The sequence below is a fragment of the Somniosus microcephalus genome, chromosome 11 (assembly GCF_052327205.1).
Source record: "Somniosus microcephalus isolate GS21.2 chromosome 11, FLI_Smic_1.0, whole genome shotgun sequence".
Classification (NCBI taxonomy): Eukaryota; Metazoa; Chordata; class Chondrichthyes; order Squaliformes; family Somniosidae; genus Somniosus; species Somniosus microcephalus.
Window position 1 is genome coordinate 134245287 of NC_140997.1, and position 26851 is coordinate 134272137.

Below are 26851 nucleotides of genomic sequence, written 5' to 3' on the forward strand. Positions count from 1 at the left end.
GATGCCACATCGGGGGCAGGCAACCAGGTAGTGGGGAAATCATGTTTTGATGCGACTATGTAGCTCCCATTTCCCTCCCCCTTCACTCCCCTTATTCAGGTCAATGGACCAAGCATCAATTACCGGCAGGTTTCTGACCTACTGTGGCAAAACAGCTCTTGTACCAGCTGCTAGGAAATGTATGAAAGTGACTCGGTGATTGCCCCTCTCCAATTTCTATGTCTGACCTGTCAGAAGGATCTGGACTCCCCCATGGTTGCAATTAGCAATCCAGAGTAGCAGTCTGCAGATGTAAACTCATGTCTTGCTATTCTGTGGCATCATGCATTGGCACCGCAGGCTACATAAGGGACAAGCAATAACCTGTTTCCTGAGTGATTAATTTCCATAGTTCAAACACTTTCCTTTTATAAAATTATAGAATCATAGAATGATACAGCACAGAATGAAGCTCTTCGGCCCATCTTGCTTGTGCTTGCTTTTTGAAAGAGCTATCCAATTAGTCCCGCTCCCCTGCTCTTTTCCCATAGCCCTGCAAATGTTTCCACTTCAAGTATTTCTCCAATTCCCTTTTGAAAGTTATCATTGCACTGACTTCCACTACCCTTTCAGGCAGGGCATTCCATGTCATAACAACTCACTGTGTAAAAAATGTTTTCCTCCTGTCGTCTCAGGTTCTTTTGTCAATTACCTTAAATCTGTGTCCTCTGGTTACTGTTCCTTCTGCCACTGGAAGCTATTTGTCCTTATTTACTCCATCAAAACTCATCATGATTTTGAATCCTCTATCAAATCTCCCTTTAACCTTCTCTGCTCTAAGGAGAACACCCCAGTTTCTCTAGTCTCTCCACATAACTGAAATCTTTCAACCCTGGTACCATTCTAGTAAATCTCCCCTGCATCCTCGCCACGGCTTTGACATCTTTCCTAAAGTGTGGTGCCCAGAATTGTCCACAATACTCCAGCTAGGGCCTAACCAGTGTTATAAAGGTTTAGCATAACTGCCTTGCTTTTGTACTCTATGGGCTGGATTTTGTCAATGGGGACGTGATGGAGGCAGGACTCCCACTTTTTGGGTTGTAGTCCCACGTCCATCGATTTGTGGCCAACCCACGCGATTTTCCCTTGATTGACCTTGTTGAACCCGCCCAGCGGGCTCAGCAGGCCAATTAAGGGACACCCGGTTACAGGTGACATCAGGAATTGACATTTCATCTGTCAAGAGCTTTTGACAGATGAAATATCAGCGTTTGACAGCTCTGTGAAGCTGTCAAACACTGACAATCTGACTTCTAACTTGAGTCCTTCTCCACAGACTCGGTTAGAAATCTCTCCAGAACAGAAAGCAAAGGCTGCAACTTTTGACAGCTTGCAGCCATTCTGCTTTCTGTGCCGGTGAGATGAGGAACTCCCGAGACCTGAAGGAAGGAAGCCTGCATTTGTAAGTAAAGGTAAGTAAAACTTATTTAAACACTTTACACACACCAAACACACTTACCTCTGTACTCATGCACCCATTACTCACCTGAACACCGGACATCCCGAACCCTCCAAGCCCTTCAGCCCGACGGTCCGCCTCGCTAACTTGGCGTGGTTTGGAGCCGTCGGGAAGCCCACACTTCAGGGATAAAAATAGGGATTAGGCTAAAAACTGCCTGTTAACTACCTGTTAACAGGCAGTTAATTGGCACTAATCCCCTTCCCGCCTCGGGGAGGTGGCTCCCAGCACAGGTCGGGCACCCGCCTCCTGGGAAACGGGCATGGAGGTGGGTTGGGGGCGGGAAGGGTTCATGCCCCCTGATTCTGCAATTTTAACACCCCACACGCCTCCATTCCCGCCTCCACGGCCCAGGGAAATTCGAGCCCTATGCCTCTATTTATAAAGCCAAAGATCCCGTATGCCCTTTTAACATTCTTCTCAACTTCTCCTGCCAGCTTCAAAGACTTGTGTGTACAAACAACTCCAGGTCTCTCTGTTCCTGCACCTCCTTTAAAATTGTACCATTTAGCTTATATTGCCTCTCCTCATTCTACCGACCAAAATGAATCATCACACTTCTCTGCATTAAACATTTGCCATGTGTCTGCCCCTTTCACCAGTCTGTCTACATCCTCCTGAAGATGGTTACTATCTTCCTAATTGTTTACTACATTTCCGAGTTTTGAGTCATTTACAACCTTTGAAATTATGCTCTGCATATGATGTGCATTACAGCCCCTAGATTGAGCAACAGTTGAACATTGGGATTTAATCAGTTGAGAAAATGGAAAGTGATAGTCAATTTAAAAACTCCATTTGGAAAAGAAAATCGGCAGACTGCACAACGGGCTGCCGATTTGCTATAGCCCATTTTACACTACTGCCCGAGACAAATTTATACCCTGTTGTCTCAGATAATGGCTTACAATGCTTCTGTCTGGAGATACCTTCCTCAGTGCTTATAAGAACGTAAGAAATAGAAGCAGGAGTAGGCCATACAGCCCCTCGAGCCTGCTCCGCCATTCAATAAGATCATGGCTGATCATCCACTTCAACTCTACTTTCCCGCCCAATCTCCATATCCCTTGATTCACTTAGAGTCCAAAAATCTATCTATCTCAGCCTTGAATATACTCAAAGACTCAGCATCCACTGCCTTCTGGGGCAGAGAATTCCAAAGATTCACAACCCTCTTAGTGAAGAAATTCCTCCTCGTCTCGGTCTTAAATGGCCTACCGCTTACCCTGAGACTATGCCCCCTAGTTCTAGACACTCCAGCCAGGGAAACAACCTCTCAGCATCTGCCCTGTCAATCCCCTTCAGAATCTTGTATGTTTTAATGAGATCACCTCTCATTCTTCTAAACACAAGAGAGTATAGGCCCATTCTATACAATCTCTCATCATAGGACAACCCTCTCATCCCAGGAATCAATCTAGTGAGCCTTCGTTGCACCGCCTCCTAGGCAAGTATATCCTTTCTTAGATAAGGAGACCAAAACTGTGCACAGTACTCCAGGTGTGGTCTCACCAAGGCCCTGTACAATTGTAGCAAGACTTCCTTACTCTTGTACTCCAATCCCCTTGCAATAAAGGCTAACATGCCATTTGCCTTCTTTATTGCTTGCTGAACCTGCATGCTAGCTTTCTTGCACGAGGACACCCAAATCTCTCTGAACCAACATTTAAAAGTTTCTCATCATTTAAAAAATATTCTGTTTTTCTATTATTCCTACCAAAGTGAATAACCTCACATTCCTACATTATACTCCATCTGCCACCTTACTGCCCAATCTCTTAGTTTATCTATATCCCTTCTGTCAGGAAATACTTTCCTCAGTGCTTCTGTCTGGAGATACCTTGCTCAGTGCTTCTGTCTGGAGATAACTTCCTCCGTGCTTCTGTCTGGAGATATCTTCCTCAGTACTTCTGTCTGGAAATATCTTCCTCAGCGCTTCTGTCTGGAAATACTTTCCTCAGTGCTTCTGCCTGGAGATACCTTCCTCAGTGCTTCTGTCTGGAGATATCTTCCTCAGTGCTTCTATCTGGAGATACCTTCCTCAGTGCTTCTGTCTGGAGATATCTTCCTCAGTGCTTCTATCTGGAGATATCTTCCTCAGTGCTTCTGTCTGGAGATATCTTCCTCAGTGCTTCTGTCTGGAGATATCTTCCTCAGTGCTTCTGTCTGGAGTTATCTTCCTCAGTGCTTCTGCCTGGAGATATCTTCCTCAGTGCTTCTGCCTGGAGATATCTTCCTCAGTGCTTCTGTCTGGAGATATCTTCCTCAGTGCTTCTGTCTGGAGATACCTTCCTCAGCGCTTCTGTCTGGAGATATCTTCCTCAGTGCTTCTGTCTGGAGATATCTTCCTCAGTGCTTCTGTCTGGAGATATCTTCCTCAGTGCTTCTGTCTGGAGATATCTTCCTCAGTGCTTCTGTCTGGAGATATATTCCTCAGTGCTTCTGTCTGGAGATACCTTCCTCAGTGCTTCTGTCTGGAGATATCTTCCTCAGTGCTTCTGCCTGGAGATATCTTCCTCAGTGCTTCTGCTTGGAGATATCTTCCTCAGTGCTTCTGCCTGGAGATATCTTCCTCAGTGCTTCTGCCTGGAGATATCTTCCTCAGTGCTTCTGCCTGGAGATATCTTCCTCAGTGCTTCTGTCTGGAAATACCTTCCTCAGTGCTTGGACAACATATACAGATCTTAACACGGTTCTTACTCTGTTTCTCTCTTCACAGATGCTGCCTGACCTGCTGAGTATTTCTTGCATTTTCTGTTGTTATTACAGTTCGTAATAATTGTGCTCGGAAGAATTTGAGTCTAATAGCATGTTATTTTAATTTTCTTTTCTCAGAATGTTCAGGAAGGTCCTGAGGTAATACGGCACTTGCTAAATCAGTCAGGCCAGAAACACTACACTCCTGAAGGTAAGTACTTATTGATTATAACTTAAATGGAAATAAACATTGGGAGAGATGTAAAGCAGGCTGCCGACTCGCTATCACCCATTTTACACTATCGCACAAAGTCAAGATCTACCCCCCAATAGTGTAGCAGAGGCGTTGAGTATGTAGTGGTTGAACAAATGTTAGATTACCCATCCTATAATAAGGTATTTCTCATTCTTTGAATGTAGTTCAGTTTCTTTATACAAAGCTGTTCTCCCATCTTCCCTCAATCTCCTTTTGACCTGGAGTGCTTGGACCGTTTTGTTTTTTCTATCTGTTTCTTGCTTCATTGCCTGGACTTGGCCTGCTACCTCCTTCACTATGCAGCAAGGTTCAGGGTAAAACCATATGCCACCATGATTACTGCATAGTGCCAAACTTTTTTGAAAGCTTAGTATCCCAGTGGCATCCTCTTTCTCCTCTCCCATGTGGATTATGGGCTTCATTTGAACATTGAGGTTGAGCTATATTCAATGGAGTAAGACTACCAAAGTGATACAAATGATTTCAGCAACCTGATTCAAACTGTGCCAACATAAAACATGTTATGGGTTCCTACATGGGATATGCAACATCTCATTCCTAGACTTTGTTTTACATCCAGAAACTGATCAATATAGCTTCTCTATAGGGACCACGCTGTTCTCTCTTGGACTGGATATGTTGCAGTTTGCTTATCTTTGCCTAACAACACTTATGCTCTAATTTCAGTCTCTGCTTTCCACGGGCCTGATGACATTACAATACATCTGGAATCACAAGTATATGGATCTAGTACAGAATTACAGACAAGGACAGACTTTCCACTGAGATCCTTTGAGCCAAAGGTGCAAGTTCCATTTCAAGTGGTTCCTGGACAGCGTCCTCGCAAACTTGAGATTGAAAGGTAATGCCTTCCATTTCATTGTTGTGTTTCCTTTATAAGGCTTTAGATAGGCAGTAGCAGGCTACTGGTGTTCCTAAAGTTTTTATCATATTGGCACAAGAAATGTTGAACATTCATTATGCCAGCATGATGGAATGTGGGTGACAGATGTAAAGCCGACACAAAATCTAAGCTGCTCATCAGTCACCTAGACATGCTCTTTTGATAGTTACTGTAAACACAGGTCGGCTGTTAATGTTATTGAACAATCAATAACTACCCCATTAAGTGAACACACCTAACCTGGAATTTTCTGCTTGTGTGCTCCCTAACCTGCAATTTTCTGCCCATTCATCTTAATGGACAGAAAATCATGGTCTGCGGGGCACAGAAGCAGAATATCTTGGCCTTAACATTCAACAACAACTAACATTTATATACCACCATGTACATGACAAAACGCCTCAAGGCACTTTATCGAAGGAGCAATGGACACTAAGCAGGAAGTAGGAGAGATCAAAAAGTTAAGTTTTGAGGAGGTTTTTAAAGGAGGGGAGAAAGATAGTGAGGTAAAGAGTGTGACTAAATTGTTGCAACCTAGTCTTTCACCTAATTTTCCTAAACTGGTCCCTAAATCAACAAGTTTTATAATGCAATATCAGAGACCAGATGTTTAGCTTACTTGGCAATAGTTTTTAAAAATTAGGTTGACATCTGGGCCTAAGCATCGGGACAGGTCACGTCAAAATGGTTGATTCTTTGTTTGAATATCTAAATATGGAATGCATTCATCCACGAACTGGCTTTAGACATAGAGGTTCTTTTTTTATACAAAAGCAAAATACTGCGAATGCTGGAAATCTGAAATAAAAACAGAAAATGCTGGAAATACTCAGCAGGTCAGGCAGCATCTGTGGAGAGAGAAACAGAGTTAATGGGCCAGAAATTCCAGAACGGGGCTTGCAGCGCGTGCAAGCCCCGTATTTACACTTACCCCGCGCTACTGCCGATCAGCTCCAGGGACGCCTGGAATTGGTGTTTCCAGAAGAAGAATCCCGGGCAGCGTATGACGTCACGCCGCCCAGGAGTGCAGCCAGCGCGAAGCCAGGAGCGTGCAGTGCAAGTGAGACACGCCCCTTGAGGTCTCAGTTTCACTGGACACGCCCCCAATGTTTCTGTCAAGCTGCTAACCATTTTTACATGCAAAGCAGCAGTTTAAATAGGTTTTTGGAAGTTTTTTGAAGATTTTGGTAACTTTTATAAACTTTTAAAAATGTTTACATTATTTTGAGTAATCTGAAGTAGTTTTAAACAGAATTAAAGCAATTTAAAGACTTTTAAAAGCCCTAAAAGAATTTTTTAAATTCCATTTATTTATTTAGCAATGTCGTCGTCATACGTGTCTTCACACTGTTCCCTTTGGGGAACTGTATGAAGTGGTGGAAGGATTTATGGCCATGATTAACGCTCATTCCGTGACCGTAACCATCTTTGAACCAGGCATTAGGGCGGTTAGTCCTATGGCGGGAGGGTTTTACGGGCTCCCACAAGCTATACAAGGAGGGGGGGCCACCCACACCCACGGACGCAAATATCCCACTGGATGTCAACCCAGAATTTAGAGCCGGAGCTCCGACTCCACTTGCCGGGACTGTCTGGAGCGGGGTTCGAAACCCTACCCTGATCTGGCCCAGCGGCGGGGATCCTACCGCTATGACAAAGGCCCAATCCGATTAGCAACGTGAAATGGCAGCATAGGGCTCCAGTCACGGGGAGGGAAAAGGCGCAAGAAACGTATGGGTGTCACCTTTTGTGCGGAGTGGGCCTTTTGCGTAGCAGTAAGCATCCCCGCCGCTGGGCCAGAAGGAGTAGGGTTTTGAACCCCACTCCAGACAGTCCCGGCAAGTGGAGTCGGAGTTCCAACTTTAAATTCTGGGTGGACATCCAGCGGGATACTTGCGTCCGTGGGTGTTGGTGGCCCCCCCCCCCTCAGATGGGTTGTGGGAGCCCGTAAAACCCTCCCGCCATAGGACTAACCACCCTAATGGCTGGTTCAAAGATGGTTACGGTCACGGAATGAGCGTTAATCACGGCCATAAATCCTTCCACCACTTCATACAGTTCCCCAAAGGGAACAGTGTGAGGATACGTACGATGATGACCTCTTGCGCAATGCACCTCCTTGGACCCTCAGTCGCAGATGCGAGGGGGCAAGTCGTGCAATTGTTAAATTTTTCATTTTATTGACATGTAAAATGTTGGCCCAGTAATTCCCTTCCAAATGCGCGAGTACGGTCGGGGTACTTACGCATCTGGCTGGATGAAATGCCGGTTTTCAGCATGCACAGTGCATGTGGGGAAAACCGGCATTTCCTGTCCTCTGAACGAAGGGGTTCAGAGGCAGAACGCGTGCGACTGCACAGGCAGCGCGTGCGCAGTATAATTCGCCGCTTTCATTAATGCTTTCAGTGAGGTCAAGTCATTACAACTTACACATGAAAAAAGCATGGGTACAGTTGCTCCAGAGGCTGCGGAGGAAGATATTTATTATCGTGGAGCTTCTGAAAGTATGTATGTCTGTATATATTCCTTTGCGTGTTATGTATATATTCCTTTACTTATGTGTATGAATGTATTATTTAATTATGACTTTCAGAGAAAGTAACTTATTGGAAAATCATAATTAAAAACATACATTCATACACATTAGTAAAGGAATATAAAACATACATACATATACGTAAAGGAATATATGTGGACATACATACATAACTCATTCTCACAATCCATTCACACAGCCACAATTGCTCCTTCTACCTACCGTTCTGAAAACCCTTTTTAAAAAAAAAAAATTTAACTTTAAAACTTACTTAAAATTTCTTAAAATAACTTCCCTCCCTTTCCCAAACAAAAATATTGCATTTCAGAAGCTCCACGATAAAATGTTTCTTCCTCCGCAGCCAATGAACCACTTTACACTTGCTTTTTTCAAGTGTAAATTCTGAGGACTTACCCTCAGGGATTTCATGAATGAAATCTACGAAGTTCACTGCGCAAGCGCTGCCTGTGCAGTCGCACGCGCTCGAGGTCTGGAAATGCCGGCGTTCCCCGCATGCGCTGTTCATGCTGAACGCCGGCATTTCCAACGGCCAGATGCGTGAGTACCCCGAGCGCACTCACGCCTTTGGCCGCAAATTTCTGGCCCAATGTTTCAGGTCATCAGAACTGGAAAAGATTAGAAATGTAACAGGTTTTAAGCCAATACAGAGGCAGGGAAAGGGGGAGGGGAGGAAAGAACAAAAGGGAAGGTCTGTGATAGAGTGGAAGGCAGGAGAGATTAAATGACAAAAGGAATGATGGTGCAAGGCAAAAGGAGATGGTAATGGGACAAGTAAAGAAACAAAAGATGGGTCGAGGGGAGGTGTAAATGGGAATATCAGAATCATCAGCAACAGCTGCTGTCCAAAAAAATGGGGGCAGAGGTTAAGATCTGAAATTGTTGAGTCTGTAAGTCTGTAAAGTGCTTATAGAAAGATGAGGTGCTGTTCCTCAAGCTTCTGTGGAGCTTCATTGGAACAGTGTCGGAGGCTGAGAACAGAGGCCAGAGTGGGAGTGGTCCGGAGGATTAAAATGACAGGCAGCCGGAAGCTCGGGGTCGTGCTTGCAGACTGAATGGAGGTGTTCCGCAAAGCGATCGCCCAATCAACTATTGGTCTCCCTAATGTAGAGGAGACCGCATTGTAAGCAGTGAATACAGTATACTAAATTGAAAGAAATGTAAGTAAATCACTGTTTCACCTGGAAGAAGTGTTTGGGGCCCTGGACGGTGGGAAGGGAGGAGGTAAAAGGGCAGGTATTGCATTTCCTTGCACAGGAAGGTGCTGTGGGAAGGGGAGTGGGTGTTGGGGATGATAGAGGCGTGGACCATGGTGTCGCGGAGGGAACTGTTCCTTCGGAATGCTGAAAGGAGAGGGGGAGATGTGTTTGGGAGGTGGCAGAAATGGCATAGGATGATCCATTGAATGTGGAGGCTGGTGGGGTGGAAGGTGAGTACAAGGGAAACCCTATTGTGGTTCTAGGAGGGAGGGGAAGGGGTGAGAGCAGAATTGCGAGAAATGGAACAGACACGGTAGAGGGCCCTGTCAACCACAGTGGACGGGAATCCTCAGTTGACGAAAAAGGAAGACATATCGGAAGTACTGGTATGGAAGGTGGCAGCGTCCGAACAGATACGACGGAGACAGAGAAACTGGGAGAATGGAATAGTCCTTACAAGAAGCGGGGTGGGAGGATGTGCAGTCAAGGTAGCTGTGGGAGTCAGAGGGCTTATAGTGGATATTGGTCGATAGCCTATCGCCAGAAATTGAGACAGAGAAGTCAAGGAAGGGAAGGGAAGAGTCAGAGATGGACTATGTGAAGGCAAGGGGAGGGTGGAAATTGGAAACAAAGTTGATGAAATGTTCCAGTTCGGGGTGAGAGCAGGAAACAGCACCGATATAGTCATCAATCAAAAAGAGGTGAGGGAGAGGACCTGAGTAAGACTGGAACAAAGAATGTTCCACATATCCCACGAAAAGGCAGTCATAACTAGGAACCATACAGGTTCCCATAGCAATGCCTTTTATTTGGACGAAGTGAGTGGAGTCAAAGGAGAAGTTGTTCAATGTGAGAACAAGTTCAGCCAGGCGGAGAAGGGTGGTGGTGGATGGGCCTCCGTTCAAGGAAGAAGCGGAGAGCCCTCAGACCATCCTAGTGGGGTGGAGGTGTAGAGGGATTGGACATTCATAGTGAAAAGGAGACGGTTAGGGTCAAGAAACTGGAAACTGTTAACATGGTGGAAGAGTTGCAGATGCACGTAGGAAGAGACTGGACAAGAGGAGAAAAAATAGAGTTGAGATAGGAATAAATCAGTTCCGTGGGGCAAGAACATGCTAAAATGATGGGTCTATCATGGCAGTCCTGTTTGTGGATCTTGGGAAGGAGGTAGGAGCGGGCTGTGTGGGATTGGGAGACTCTGGGCTGGATTTTACCAGCCCTGAGGAGGCGGGTTTGGAGGCGGAACTGCCGGGAAAATGGCAGAAACTGGGAGCGGGTACCAACCCCGCTCCCAACCCGCCTCCATGCCATCTTCCCGGGAGGCGGGTCCCCGAGCAGTGCAGGGACCCGTCTCCTCGAGGTGGGAAGGGGATTAGAGCCAATTAACTAACTGTTAACAGATAGTTAACAGGCAGTTTTGAGGCTTTTCCCCATTTTACGCCTGCAATTGCGGGCTTCCCGATGGCTGCGAACCTTGCCAGGGTCAACGAGGCGAGCAGTGGGTCTGCGGGGGTGAGAGGGGTCGAAACGTAAGCTGTAGAGGTGAGTGATGGGTGCAAGTGTGGACAGGTAAGTATGAGAGGTGAGGGTAAAGTGTTGGAAAAATTCTAAGGTGCAGCAGCCATCTGCTTTCTGCTGAGGAGAGAGGTGTTGGTGAGCCTTCTGTGCAAGGGCTCACCTTAGAACAGAGATTGTCAGTGTTTGACAGCTTCTCAAAGCTGTCAAACGCTGAGAATTCACCTGTCAAAATTTTTTCGACAGATGAAACATCATACACTGACGTCATCAGTCACTGACTGTCCCTTAATTGGCCGGTAAGCCCGGCGGGCTTAACAATGTCAATCAAGGGAAAATAGCATGGGTTGGTCAGACGTCGCTGGGAGCGGGACTGAAACCCGGAAACCAGAAGTCCCGCCTCTAGCATGTCCCCATTGATAAAATCCAGCACTCTGAGTTTGGAGGCTGTGGAGGGAATATCTCCAGAAGATATGAGGTCAGTGACAGTCTTGGAAACAATGGCTTGTGGGGGGGGGGGGGGGGCGGGTGGTGGTGGTCATGGTCCAGGGGGAGATAGGAGGAGGTGTCAGAGAGTTGGCATTCAGCCTCCATAAGGTAGAGATCGGTTCGCCAAACAACAGCGCCACCCTTGTGAGCAGGTTTAATGACAAGGTCTGAGAGAACCGAGTGCTGCCAGTTCAGAGGGATGAGAGTGAGTGAAGGGAGCAGAGAAATTGAGATGGGCGATGTCACGCCGGCAGTTCCCAATGAAAAGATCTAGAGAGGATAGGAGGTCAGGGGGAGGAGTCCAGGTGGAACGAGAATTCTGAAGATGGGAGAAAGGGTCCGCTGTGCGGGGGGGAAGACTCCTGGCCAAAGATGTGGATGTTGAGGCGAAGGCGACGGAAGAAGAGCTCCGTGTTGTGTCAGGCTCAAAATTGAGGTGGGGGCATATGGGGATGAAGTTGAGGCCTTTGCTGAGAACCGATCGTTCAGGGTCAGAGAGTGGAAGGTCAGAGGGGATAGTGAAAACATGGCAAGTGGTGAGATTGCAAGATGGGTTGGGGGGTCAGAAAAAAGTGAAGGGGAAGAAGGTTCCTTTGGCCGGAGAGGCGTTGGTATCCAAGAATTGTTGAAGCTTGCGATCCTTGACATCTGAAAGGAATAAAAAAAGTTTTTTGTTAAATTGCCGGATGAGACGAAGGATGCAATGGAACTGCGGACCAGGACAGCTTTGAAATAGAATGAGTTGGTGTAGCTGAAGAGAGAGGTCGAGAGTGTGCATGTGGCGGCGCATGGTGTTGAGTGTGGATCTCAGGATACGGTGAGAGCAGTGGTTCGAGGAACGCTTAATATCCTGGAGATATCTGTAATCATGGATGGATCTGAAACATGAAGGGTGGAATAACAGTTTATGTTATGACTTGGTTATTTTCAGTAAAGATGTTTAATGTTGTATAATCCCTGGTTTCTAACAGGCTAAGACGACAGTACCAGAGTCATAATCTTAAACAGCTGCTTAAGATTGAAGGAATTAATTCAGACAAGTTGATGCCACGTCACTCTGGACCGGAAAAGAATCGTTTCAAAAGTGGGAAGAATGCAGCACAATTCACCGTATACCTTCCTTTAGAGGTGCTTTACAGATCTCTCCATATGACAGATATTATTGTTAGTGATATTAGCAGATGAACGGCTAATGCATTTTTAATACAATCCTTTCACTGTTAATTTAATGGAGGTATTGCTGAACCTGCATGGTATTAATCCATGGGCTAAAAATTGAGTAGCGCCCCAATTGATGCGCTAACTTTGCTGGGGCGCTAAAAGTAGCGCCCCGAAAAAATTAGCACCCCCACGCTGGAAATTGAGTGGTTGCGCCCCAAGAGGGAAGCGGGGTGCTACTGGAAGCGCCCCGCCTCCCTCTTGGGGCGCTGCGAGTGAATATCGTGGCGCTATGTCACGCCGCGGTATTGCAGGCCTCCCTCCCCTTAAAGGGGAGGGGCCTTGTGCAGCGCGACCTGGGGCCCAGCTGGGCCCCCGGGGATCGGGAGTGCAGGCAAAAGAGCCCGGCACCCAAGTGCCGGGCTCTTGGAGCGCAGCCGGCACTCCGCGGGGTTTGGGGGGGTTCAGGAGGCTGGGGATGGGAGCGCAGGTAGGTGCTGGCAGGCGGCCAGCAACAAAAATGGCCGCCCTGCACCTCGCCTTTAAATTGCGCCTCCCCGGCCGTAGGTACGCCCCCCTGACCCTGTCGGACATAGCGTCCGGCGGTAAATCAGGGGGCGCTCCCGAAGATCGTGGCTGGGGCGTGAGCGGGGCGCTGTGCAGACCAATGACGTCATCGCCAGCGGCGCAGCGCCGCAGGACGCTACCGGTTAGCGCCACCACTAACCTCCCGCTGAATTTTGCGGGAGGCGTGGGCAGTGCCGCGCCCGGACGCTAGTTGGTTTGCGCTCCACTCAGTGCCCTCTTAAGGTGCTAACGGGTGGCGCTACCAACTCAATTTTTCCCCCCATGTGTTTTAAAACAAGTTAACACCTCTGTTAAAATAATGATCAGAGGAATATTTTATGAATGTGTTAACTGTTCATACACTTATATCGGTGATGGTAATTTCTAGAATTGTATATATATTTTATTACAAAACATGTAACAATGAAGGAAACAGAATTGCTTTTTATTTTGTGCCCAACAAGTTGAGGGATGTCACTGCTGAAAATAGAACACCTTTGGACCTTGTGCACCAGTATCAGCCTGCATTTCCTGGCTGATTGTGCGTAGCTGCAGAATAAGGCTTCTCCCACTCTGTCCCAACAATATGCCTTATACCCAAGCGCAAAAGCATACACCCACCTGCACCAGTGTGGGTTGTTCCACTTCCAACATCAATAACCCTGTGGCCTCCCTGAGTGGCAATTTATACCAAGTTATATGAGTAGTGGTCACTCGGAATTGGGTTGAAATGGGCCCATCTCATTTTGCATTGGACCTTAAAGCAATAGACTTTTTCCCCCCATCAATCTGAGCAGGATTTGAACAATTGTTCCAGTGCAATGCCCAAATCCTTAAAATTGATCAATTCTGACCTGAAATGCAGTAAGATACTAGCACAAGTTAGTTTTAGTATGAAATATAAAGACCTTCTGATATATGTCCTAAAGAATAAAAATGGACTGGCAGAGATATTTGCACTCAGATAAATCCCACAAGGTCTTGGCCAACATCCGTCTCTCAACCATTTCCACCAAAATGTTTTGTTGTCAAGAAAGAGCTTGCATTTATATAGCAGCTTTTGCAACCTCACAATGACCCAAAGTGCTTTACAACCAATTAATTACTTTTGAAGTATAGTCACTGTTGTTCTGAAGGCAAACACAGCAGCCAGTTTGTGCACAGCAAGGTCCCACAAATAGCAATAAGTGACTAGTTAATCTGTTTTACTGATGATGATTGAGAGAATAATTGTTGGCCAAGATACTGGGAGAACTCCCTCTCTTCCAATATTGCCAGAGAAGGATCTTTAACATTTAGTTGAACAGACAGCAATGAAGCCCTAACTCCTCTGACAGTGCAGCACTCCCTTAGTATTACATTGGAGTGTCATTTTAAATTTTGAGCTCAAAGCCCTGGCATGGGCTTGACCTGACATCTTCTGATTCAGAGGTAAAAGTGCTACTGACTGAGCCAAAAACAGTGTGCAAAACAATTGCTAACCTTTTGTGCCAATTAGGGGCAGTTTTGTGCTATGGGCTCATCTTCATTAGGAATCGAATTGATATGGTCTAAAATCTCATGTGGCACTCTTACAGCCAGCAAATACTATCTCATCAGTCTGGCTGAATTTGAACCTAGGCTTTGGCACTGAAAGGCCTGTATCTAACTCACTGCGCCAACCAGTCCAAGAATAAATAGATAGGAAAGTACGAATGAGAAAAGGATGATCAGCCTATTCAAGTTGTGGATAGTGAGCAAAACGGCACATATTACTCTATGTGTGGTCTCACCAATGCTTTCTGCAGTGTTAGTATCACTTGGAGTGGTATTCTATAGATCTACCTTTCCTGTTTGCCTTAGAAATTGCTGCTATACAACATGAGAACGCCTTTCAATGTTTAGTCATTCATCACACCACCCCCAAATGTTTCTCAACAGCGTGGATGATGAACGCTGGGATGGCTGACTGAGTGAAAACAATGCCAGATATTCTCAGTCCAGATAATGGGCTGGATAAGAAATTGAGAAAAATCTTCTCCGTTAAAGTTAGCAGTTTCAAGGGCAGGACAATTGGAAAGTAACTACTGCTAACCTAGGTTATTGATATATAACGGGATGCTGTAATATCATAAATAACAACAGAAAATGCTGGAAAAACTCAGCAGGTCAGGCAACATCCGTGGAGAGAAATTTGAGTTGACGTTTCGGGTCAGGCCCTTCTTCAAAACTGGAAAGAAAATAAAATAGATCGAAGGCAGGGCTGCGATCGGACAAAAGAAGTAAAAGAAACAAAAGTAGTAAAAGAGACAATAAAAGGTGTTAGAAGCTAGACGAGATGGTAATAGGCTGAGATTAGGTGTAACGTGTACTGGCAGGGCAAGAGATAGCTGCCAGGTGTGAGAGAGAAACAAAAGGAAAGGTGGGGGGGGGGGAAAGGAGTGGAAAAATTACAAGAAAAAATGTAATAGGGGCCGAGGTTATGATCTGAAATTGTTGAACTCGATATTGAGTCCGGAAGGCTGCAGAGTGCCTAATCGGAAGAGGAGGTGCTGTTCCTCGAGTTTATGTTGAGCGTCCGTGGAACAATACAAGAGGCCAAGGACGGTGAGGTCCGAGTGGGAATGGAGCGGTGAATTAAAATGACAGGCGACCGGAAGCTCGGGGTCACCCTTACGGACTGAACGGAGGTGTTCCGCAAAGTGGTCACCCAATCTGCGTTTGGTCTCCCCAATGTAGAGGAGACCACATCGTGAGCAGCGAATACAGTATACTAGATTGCGAGAAGTACAAGTAAATCGCTGTTTCACCTGGAAGGGGTGTTTGGGGCCCTGGACAGTGGGAAGGGGGGAGGTATAGGGGCAGGTGTTACATCTCCTCCGCTTGCACGGGAAGGTGCCAGGCGAAGGGGAAGGGCTGTTTGGGGTGATAGAGGAGTGGACTAGGGTGTCTCGGAGGGAGCGGTCCCTACGGAGTGCTGAAAGGGGAGGGGAGGGGAAGATACGTTTGGTGGTGGGATCACTTTGGAGGTAGCGGAAATGCCGGAGGATGATCCGTTGAATGTGGAGGCTGGTGGGGTGAAAGGTGAGGACAAGGGGAACCCTATCGTGGTTCCGGGAGGGAGGGGCAGGGGTGAGGGCAGAAGTGCGGGAGATAGAACTGACATGGTCGAGGGCAGTGTCAACCACGGTAGAGGGGAATCCTTGGTTGCGGAAAAAGGAAGACATGTCTGAAGCACTGGTGTGGAAGGTGGCATCGTCAGAGCAGATACGGCGGAGACGGAGAAACTGGGAGTAATATCATGGTGGATTAAAACAGGCAAGGCAATTGGTGCATAATTGCCTTTTTCCCTCAACTGCCCATAATGGCACAGTTAAGATGGGGACTGTCCCCATCACAAGCAAGAGCTCATGTCCCACCACTCCATGATACAATGATCTGATGCTCCAACATGCTGAATCATCATGTGGCCTTCATAATTTATTTTTTTAAATGTTGGGGCCCATTATATCAACATCCTGTACTACTGGCTGCTAAGAATGTGGTTAGCACCTATAATTCCCAACATGCTGAGTCCCTAATATCAACTAGATTTTTGGTGACAAAGAAACAGAAAACCAAAGGGTCAATCAAGCATGCCTATTTTGTGTGGCTTATTGGTGACTGATTACATAGTATTAAGAGAAATCTGGGAGAAAATTACTTACCTACCCTCTTGACCCCAGGAATGGTCATCAGGCAGGAGGGGGGTGGTGGGGGACAGGACCTATATATATTCAAAAATAAAGCTAACAATCTGTTGGTGTTTTAGGGTACAGGGCCACAAGTGATAAGCAGTAGAAATTAGATGATTGCAGCCGCAATTAAAATCACGCTGATGCACCTTCAATAACCACAAAACTAGAAGTTATAGGCTTAAACAAGTTGGCTTTTAATCACTAAGATCAGAGCTAACATCTCAACACACTGACTGGCTCGCAGGAATGAGTCATACAGGTTAGTCAGGAAAGAGGAAGTGAAACTATACACCGTGTGGGGGAGGGTAATATACATGAGTGCAAAACGAATACAGGCAAGAACAAACAGATTTCATTACATTCACCCCTTCTTTAGATTTAGTCCATCGGGGTGATGTTTCTTAAAAGTTGGTATAAGTGAGTCTGTCAGGAGGTTTTGCGGTTCTCAGTGATCGGCGCAAAGCCGGTTGGGGTGCCTCTAGGGGAGTGGATTCTGGTTCCTCCGCTGTCCGGGCCTCCGCAGTGTCTTCCAGGTTATCTGCAGTGTCCTCCAGGTTAAAGTTGGGTATTGATACCTCTGGGCGTCCTGTCTCTTTGTGTAGGTCTTCCTTGGGTAGTCTCTCATCGTTCTCTCCGCTCCCCGAGGGAGCGAGGTCTTTTATGGAAACAGTGTCCTCTCGCCCGTCAGAGTATTCGATATAGGTGTACTGAGGGTTTGCATGGAGGAGCTGTACCTTTTCTACAAGGGGGTTCGTTTTATGGCCTCTCACGTGCTTCCGCAATAGTACTGTCCCCGGGGACGTCAGCCACGCGGGTAGAGATATGCCCGAGGTCGATTTCCGGGGGAAAACGAACATCTTTTCGTGAGGGGTAGCGTTAGTGGCTGTAATAACAGAGACCTTATGGAGTGGAGCACGTCTGGGAGGACTTCCTGCCAGCGGGAGGTCGGAAGGCCTTTTGACTTTAAGGCTAACGTGACAGCCTTCCAAACAGTAGCATTCCCCCTTTCCACTTGCCCATTACCCCGGGGGTTGTAGCTAGTGGTTCTGCTAGTGGCTATCCCCTTTGAGAGCAAGAACTGGCGCAGTTCGTCACTCATAAATGACGTCCCCCTATCGCTGTGTATGTAGTTCGGCATGCCAAACATGCAGAATAGATCACCGAGACACTTGATGACCGTGGCACTGGTCATGTCTGGGCAGGGAATGGCGAAGGGGAAGCGGGAATATTCATCGATGATATTGAGGAAGTATACGTTACGGTTGGCAGAGGGAAGGGGTCCCTTGAAGTCCAGACTTAGGCGCTCGAATGGCCGTGTGGCTTTGATAAGGTGTGCACGGTCAGGCCTGTAGAAACGAGGCTTGCATTCCGCACAGATGCGGCAGGCTCTGGTCATTGCCCTGACCTCCTCGATGGAGTGGGGCAGATTGCGGGACTTTATAAAATGGTATAGTCGGGTGACCCCTGGGTGACAGAGGTCGTTGTGGAGACCCTGTAATTTGTCCGTATGAATGCTGGCACACATTCCCCGCGATAGGGCGTCTGGGGGTTCATTAAGGGCTCCCGGCCTGTACATAATATCATAGTCGAACGTGGATAGTTCGATCCTCCACCTGAGTATTTTGTCATTCTTGATTTTCCCCCTTTGTTATTAAACATGAAAGCCGCCGACCGCTGGTCGGTGAGCAGGGTGAAACGTTTGCCGGCTAGGTAGTGTCTCCAGTGCCGCACTGCCTCCACTATAGCCTGTGCCTCCTTCTCGACAGAAGAGTGCCTGATTTCAGGTCCCTGAAGTGTTCGGGAGAAGAAGGCCACAGGTCTCCCAGCCTGATTGAGGGTCGCAGCTAAAGCAAAGTCTGACGCATCGCTTTCGACTTGAAAGGGAATGCTTTCGTTCACTGCACACAGTGCAGCCCTTTCAATGTCCTGTTTGATACTGGTGAAAGCCTCCCGAGCTTCAGCTGATAGTGGGAAGGACGTTGATTTAATGAGGGGTCGGGCCTTATCAGAGTAATTGGGCACCCATTGGGCATAATACGAAAAAAACCCCAGGCACCTTTTTAAAGCTTTGGGATTGTGTGGCAGGGGCAGTTCCTTTAGGGGGCGTAATCGGTCAGGGTCCGGTCCAATTACCCCATCTTCCACCACACAGCCGAGGATACAGAGACGGGTTGTGTTGAAGACACATTTGTCTTCGTTGTAGGTTAGATTCAGCTTTAGGGCAGTTTTTAAAAATCTCGCAAGATTTAGATCGTGGTCTTGCTGGTTGTGCCCGCAGATAGTGACATTGTCCAGATAGGGGTAGGTAGCTTGTAGTTTATTCTCGTCAACCATGCGGTCCATCTCACGTTGGAAGACCGAGACCCCATTTGTTACCCCGAAGGGCACTCTGAGAAAATGGTAGAGGCGTCCGTTCGCCTCAAAGGCGGTGTATGGGCGGTCCTCCGTTCTAATGGGGAGCTGGTGATACGCGGATTTGAGGTCGATAGTCGAGAAGACTCGGTATTGCGCGATCTGGTTGACCATTTCTGATATGCGGGGTAAAGGGTAGGCGTCCAGCTGGGTATAAATATTAACAGTCTGGCTGTAGTCAATTACCATCCGTTTCTTTTTGCTATTTTTAACTATGACTACTTGGGCACGCCACGGACTGGTACTGCATTCAATAATGCCTTCCCGCAGGAGTCTGTCCACTTCCGCCTTGATAAAGTGTCTGTCTTCCAGACTGTACCGTCTACTTTTGGTCGCTATGGGCCTACAGTTCGGAGCGAGATTAGCGAATAAAGAGGGCGGGCTGATTTTTAAGGTTGATAGGCCACAGACTGTGAGTGGCGGCTGGGACCCGCCATATGCTAGCGTGACACTTTCGTGGTGGCACTGGAAGTCCAGGCCCAAGATTACATTAACACAGAGTTCTGGCATCACGAGGAGTTTAAAATCCTTGTAGTCCGTGCCTTTTACAGTCAGTGTTACCACACAGTAGCCCAAAATGTCCGAAGTGTGGGGCTTAGCAGCCATAGCAATTCTGCTCCGTGTAGGGGTTACCGTTAATGAGTGCTGCCATACCAGGCTAGGGTGGATAAAACTCTCGGTACTCCCACAGTCAATTAAACATTTCGTTAAATTCCCGTTTACCTGTATGTCCATCATGGATTTTGTCAACGGGTGTGGCCTGGATTGATCCACCGTGATCGAAGCCACTGTTGGGCCCTGGGCGGCCGTTGAGTCGGGAAAAGATGGCGGATCCCAAGATGGCGGCCCGCACGGCACGCACGAGGCAGTGACGGAGTTGGAAATCGGATTCCCCCTGCAAACTTTGCTAAAATGCCCCTTTTTCTTACATTTGAAGCATGTAGCGTCCTTCGCTGGGCATCGTTGTCTGGGGTGCTTGGCCTGGCCGCAGAAGTAGCATTTCGGGCCTCGAGACATTGCTGCTGCAGTAGGACTCCTGGGTGAACTTCTGTGTGGGGCCTCCGGCGGTGTAGAGCTGGTCTGAGACCTGGATGGGGAAGATGGCTGATTCCAAGATGGCGGCCCGCTCGGCCCGCACGAGGCGGCGAGGGCCGCATGGCCGGAAGAATAAGAGTCAGAGTTTTTCTGGGCCACGTCCAGCGATCGCGCAGTGGCAACTGCCTTTTTTAAGTCCAGGACCTCCTCCTCCAGCAGTCTCTGCCGGATATAATTCGATTTGAGGCCCGTGATGAAGGAATCGCGGACCAATTCGTCAGAGTACACGTTGGCCATCACGGCCTTGCAGTTACAGTCCCGGACCAAGTCCTTTAGGCCCTGTAAGAAATCGTCCATTGATTCCTCAGGTCGCTGCCTGCGTGTAGCCAGCAGATGTCTGGCGTACACTTCGTTTACTGGCCTCTGGTATTGGGCCTTCAGGATAGTGATGGCCTCCGTGTAAGAGGTGGCGTCCCGGATGAACGAATAAATCCGATGATTAACGCGAGTAGTCAGTAGACTCAGTTTATCTACCTCGCTAGCGGATGAGGCCCTCGCGAAGAGTTCGAAGCATTTGAGCCAGTGTCCAAATTGATTTGATGCTTCAGCAGAATGTGGATCCAAGTCCAGACGCTCTGGTTTTAGGAGTCGATCCATCCTAGTATTCTTTAGTGATTAAAATTGATGCGCCTTCAATAACCACAAAACTAGAAGTTATAGGCTTAAACAAGTTGGCTTTTAATCACTAAGATCAGAGCTAACATCTCAACACACTGACTGGCTTGCAGGAATGAGTCATACAGGTTAGTCAGGAAAGAGGAAGTGAAACTATACACCGTGTGGGGGAGGGTAATATACATGAGTGCAAAACGAATACAGGCAAGAACAAACAGATTTCATTACACACGCACATTGAGTCCTTGACCTCAAGTGGGTTGGACAGAGCATTTGTTGAACAGAGATTACCGATTTCAAGTGAGGGAGGAAAAATCATGATGCTAGTCGAACTACTCTTTTTGTGTCGCCTAGTTGCTAGTTGAAAAGTAGCATTGGCATGGTCCTGGGAGCAAGTAGTTTGCCCAGCCTTTTAGTTTGGTTACCTGTGCTGGATGGGGGACTAATAACACCTGAAAGGAAACAAAATGGAGACAAAAAGGTTAAAGGGGCCAATTTTCCTGACTTTTGCCCCTATTTCTGGCTGCCTTCTTCAATTTCCAGAGTGCAGGGGTGCACCAAAAAGCTGGCAAAAAGTAGGGCTTTTTTAAAACTTATTCATTCATGGGATGTGGGCATCACTGGCAAGGCCAGCATTTATTGTCCATCCCTAATTTCCCTTGAGAAGGTGGTGGTGAGCCGCAGCCTTGAACTGCTGCAGTCTGTGTGGTGAAGGTACAGCCACAGTGCTTTTAGGTAGGGAGTTCCATGTTTTTGACCCAGCAACGATGAAGGAACGTCGATATATTTCCAAGTCAGGATGGTATGAACTTGGAAGTGGTGGTGTTCCCATGCGCCTGCTGCCCTTGTCCTTCTAGGTGGTAGAGGTCGTGGGTTTGGGAGGTGCAGGTGAAGAAGTCTTGGCGAGTTGCTGCAATGCATCTTGTAGATGGTACACACTGCAGCCACATTGCGCTGGTGGTGGAGGGAACGAATGTTTAAGGTGGTGGATGGAGTGCCGATGGAGGGCTGCTTTGTCCTGGATGGTTTTGAACTTCTTGATTGTTGTTGGAGCTGCACTCATCCAGGCAAGTGGAGAGTATTCCATCACACTCCTGACTTGTGCCTTGTAGGTGGTGGAAAGGCTTTGGGGAGTCAGGAGATGAGTCACTTGCCACAGAATACCGAGCCTCTGACCTGCTCTTATAGCCACAGTATTTATGTGGCTGGTCCAGTTAGGTTTCTGGTCAATGGTGACCCCCCAGGATATTGTTGGTGGGGGATTTGATGATGGTAATGCTGTTGAATGTCAAGGGGAGGTGGTTAGATTCCTTTGTTGGAGATGGTCATTGCCTGGCACTTGTGTGGTGCGAATGCTGCTTGCCACTTATCAGCCCAAGCCTGGATGTTGTCCAGGTCTTGCTGCATGCGGGCACAGATTAATTCATTATCTGAGGAATTGTGGAATCATCAGTGAACATCCTCACTTCCGACCTTATGATGGAGGGAAAGTTATTGATGAAGCAGCTGAAGACAGTTGGGCCTAGGACACAGCCTTGAGGATCCCCTGCAGCAATGTCCTGAGGCTGAGATGATTGGCCTCCAACAACCACAACCATCTTCCTTTGCGCTAGGTATGACTCCAGCCAGTGGGGTGTTTCCCCCCTGATCCCCATTGACTTCAGTTTTACTAGGACTCCTTGGTGCCACACTCAGTCAAATGCTGCCTTGATATCAAGGGCAGTCACTCGCACCTCACCTCTGGAATTCAGCTCTTTTGTCCATGTTTGGATCAAGGCTGTAATGAGGTCTGGAGCTGAGTGGTCCTGGTGGAACCCAAACTGGACGTCAGTGAGCAGGTTATTGGTGAGTAGGTGCCGCTTGATAGCACTGTCGACGAAACCTTCCATCACTTTGCTGATGATTGAAAGTAGACTGATGGGGTGGTAATTGGCTGGATTGAATTTGTCCTGTTTTTTGTGGGCAGGTCATACTTGAGCAATTTTGCAATTTGTCGGGCAGATGCCAGTGTTGTAGCTGTACTGGCTCAGGCTGGCTAGAGGCATAGCTAGTTCTGGAGCACAAGTCTTCAGCTCTACAGCCAGGATGTTGTTGGGGCCCATAGCCTTTGCTGCATCCAGTGAGCTCAGCTGTTTCTTGATATCATGTGGAGTGAATAAAATTGGCTGAAGACTGGCTTCTGTGATGGTGGAGATTTCTGGATGAGGGCGATATGGATCATCCACTCGGCACTTCTGGCTGAAGATGGTTGAGAACGCTTCAGCCTTGTCTTTGCACTCACATCATCATTGAGGACGGGAATGTTCATGGAGCCTCCCCCTCCTGTTAGTTGTTCAATTGTCCACCACCATTCACGACTGGATGTGGCAGGACTGCAGACCTTTGATCTGATCCATTGATTATGGGATTGCTTAGCTCTATCCATACCATGCTGCTTCCGCTGTTTAGCATGCATATAGTCCTGTGTTGTAGCTTCACCATGTAGGCATGCTCTTCTGCACTCTTCATTGAACCGGGGTTGGTCACCTGGCTTAATGGTAATATAGAGTGAGGTATATGCTGGGCCATGAGATTACAGATTGTGGTGGAACTCAATTCTGCTGCTGCTAATGTCCCACAGTGCCTCATGGATGCCTAGTTTTGAGCTGCTAGATCTGTTATGAATCTATCCCATTTAGCACGGTGGTAGTGCCACACAACACAATGGAAGGCGTCCTCAGTGTGAAGACAGGACTTCGTGCCCACAAGGACTGTGCGGTGGTCACTGCTACCAATACAGTCATGGACAGATGAATCTGTGACAGGTAGATAGTGAGGATGAGGTCAAATAGGTTTTTCCTTCATGTTGGCTCTTTCACCATCTGCTGCAAGCCTAGTCTGGCAGCTATGTCCTTCAAGACTCAGCCAGCTTGGTCTTTAGTGGTGCTACCGAGCCACTCTTGGTGATGGATATTGAAGCCCTCCACCCAGAGTACATTCTGTGCCCTTGCTACCCTCAGTGCTCTTCCAAGTGGTGTTCAACATGGAGGAGTACTGATTTATCCACTGATGGAGGGTGGTAGGTGATAATCAGCAGATTTCCTTGCCCATGTTTGACCTGATACCATGAGATTTCACGGGGTCCAGAGTCAATGTTGAGGACTCCCAGGGCCACCCCCTCGCAATTGTATACCACTGTGCCGCCACCTCTGGTGATCTATTCTGCCGGTGGGGCAGGACATACCCAGGGATGGTAATGGAGGAGTCTGGGATGTTGGCTTGTGCTGAAGCCTTCCTCAAAAGACTTGAGGGAGCTTGGCAGAAAGCCAACAAGGAACCCCAAGGTACGTGGGATTCTTTTTACTTAGCTCTTATTCCAGCAGCCAGAATACTCTGAGGCCAGAAGCCAAGCCTGCAGCTGTGTTCCATTTTCCTCCCAGTGCAACCTGGCAACGGTAATGTTAATGGGCCAGGACATTAACTTCAGCTGTATTTCAGCCCAGACAAGCCCAGTGTAGGAACGGAGGTTCCTATCCGAATAATGAAGTTCGACTCAGTGAAACAAAATAACAAAGTTTATTAAACAAACAACTGGTAACACTACAGGAGAAGATGTACACAGGTCTGTGCAGCCTCCCAGCACCTCAAAGACTGCTGCAAAGTACTGGAATCTGACGTCATGACGTCATCACGTTCTCTGCGCCAACTGGTGGTCACGTGATCGGCGTCATGATGTCATCACGCGGAAATGCAAGAAAGTACATACAGTTTAAAGGTGCAGTCCACAGCTGCACTACACGGTAGTTAAAGGGATGATTACTAATTGTCCTGAGTCTCTCGGTGGCTCCGCCACAGGCGCCCCCCCAGAATTCTCTTTAACAGACAGTGTCAAATGAACAGGAGGTTTGATGATCCTGCCCGAACGACTACGAACTTCAGGCAGTGGAACGTTGGGAGACGAGCCAGTGCTTGGCTGTGTCTGAAGCGGCGCATCTGGGGTGGAGGAAACAGTAGCAGAAGGTGTGGGCCAGGATGAGGCAGAAGCAGGCTGTTGCATAACTGGTCTGGCAGTCAACGATGGTCGTCCACGGTGAGGTGGCTGGGCGGCAACAACTGGTTCACTCCGATCTAGATGGGCTGGTTTAAGTCGGTCGATAGAGATGGTATCGGACTTGCCTCCCACTTCAACCGTGAAAATTTTTTCTCCCGATGAGATGACACGAAACGGTTCAGCATAAGGTGGTCTGAGTGTATCTCTATGAGCGTCCTGCCGAATAAAAACGTAATCGGAACTCATAAGTTCTGCCGGAACATGAAGCCTCTGTAGGCTGTGATGCGAGGTTGGAATAGGCAGGAAATTCTTTGCCATCTCGTGATGCTGAAGGAGTTGCTGAGCAGGCGACCACAGTTCTGTATGTGGAGGGAGGAAGTCCCCTGGTACTCGAAGTGCTTGACCGTAGACTAACTCAGCCGATGAAGCCTGGAGATCATTCTTGGGGGCTGTGCGGAGGCCTAGCATCACCCAGGGGAGTCTGTCCACCCAGTTGGGACCATGCAAGCTGGCACGGAGGGACACCTTGAGAGACCGATGAAACCTCTCGCATAGACCGTTCGCTTGCGGATGGTAAGCGGTGGTACGGTGCAGCTTGGTACCCAAGCCCTGTGCAACTGCGTTCCACAACTCTGACGTGCATTGTGGACCTCGGTCAGAGGAGATGTCAGATGGCACCCCAAACTGGGCCACCCACGACGAAATAAACGCCCTGGATACGTCCGCTGCAGTGGTAGCAACCAAGGGAATCGCCTCTGGCCACCTGGTAGTGCGGCCCACTATTGTCAGGAGATGCATGAAACCCCGCGAAGCGGGGAGGGGACCCACTAAGTCCACATGTACGTGATCGAAACGGCATTCTGGCACCGGGAAGATGGCCACTGGAGCCTTAACATGACGATGGACCTTTGATTTTTGACAGTCCACGCAATTGTTTGTCCAGTCCTGAACGTCCGAATGCATTCCCTTCCAAACAAATTTGCGGGACATGAGCCGTTGTGAAGCTCACATCCCCGGGTGTGATAAGCCGTGTATAGCCTGAAAAATCTTCTTACGCCATTCAACTGGCACAATGGGCCGAGGCACTCCCATGGATGTGTCACACAAGAGCGTGGTTCCTGCTGATTGGAACATAACATCGGCTACCTGCAAACTAGAAGGCGTAGTCCGATACGCCTGAACTTCGGGATCTGCCAGTTCATCTTCCGCCAACCCGACGAAATCAATTCCCAGGTGAACTGCCTGGACTGGGGCACGTGAAAGGCAATCAGCCATGAGATTATCTTTGCCGGACACATGTCGTAAATCCGTCGTAAATTCAGATATAAATGTAAGGTGGCGCTGTTGCCGAGCTGACCACGGCTCCGCCGTTTTGGCCATTGCGAAAGTGAGCGGCTTATGGTCCACGAACGCAGTGAATGCGCGCCCTTCTAGGAGAAAACGGAAATGCCGGATGGCCAAAAACAGGGCCAGCAACTCCCTGTCAAAAGTGCTATATTTTCGCTCGTTCTTGCGCAGTTGGTGGCTAAAAAAAGCCAACGGCTGCCAAGTCCCGTCGACCCATTGTTCTTGAACCGCCCCAATGGCGTAATCGGAGGCATCGGTAGTAAGGGCGATGGTCACGCCTGGGAGTGGGTGTGCAAGCATAGTTGCGTCTGCCAACGCCGCCTTGGTGTCAAGGAACGCCTGGTCCATCTGCAGTGTCCAAATGATAACATCTTTGCCCGACTTCCCTTTGAGTGCTCCGTACAGCGGCTGCATCAACTGGGCTGCCTTGGGGACAAAACGATGATAAAAATTTACCATCCCCAGGAACTCCTGAAGAGATTTGAGTGTGTGAGGCCGCGGGAATGCCATAACCACCTCTACCTTGGTGGCCAGTGGGACAGCGCCTTCTGAGGTAATCCTATGCCCCAGAAAGTCAATGCTGGTTAACCCAAACTGGCATTTGGCTAGGTTTATGATGAGGCCATTGTTGGCTGAGACGGGCAAAGAGTGTACGCAAATGGGCCATATGCTCCTTCGTATCCTTACTAGCGATGAGAATGTCATCCAAGTAAATGAAAATGAAGGGAAGGTCCCGTAACACAGAGTCCATGAGTCGCTGAAAGGCCTGAGCCGCATTTTTCAACCCGAACGACATTCG

At 48.0% G+C, this 26851-nt stretch overlaps 1 protein-coding gene across 1 annotated transcript in view; it reads left to right on the forward strand.

Moving 5' to 3' along the window:
• dnah1 (dynein, axonemal, heavy chain 1) overlaps nucleotides 1-26851 on the forward strand; it is a 971783-nt gene that overhangs the window by 11667 nt on the left and 933265 nt on the right. Inside the window, exons 3-5 of the mRNA XM_085999976.1 lie at nucleotides 4334-4406; nucleotides 5139-5313; nucleotides 12084-12240. Of these exons, the coding sequence (XP_085856102.1) occupies nucleotides 4334-4406; nucleotides 5139-5313; nucleotides 12084-12240 (405 nt within the window). The remainder of the gene's footprint in view (nucleotides 1-4333; nucleotides 4407-5138; nucleotides 5314-12083; nucleotides 12241-26851) is intronic.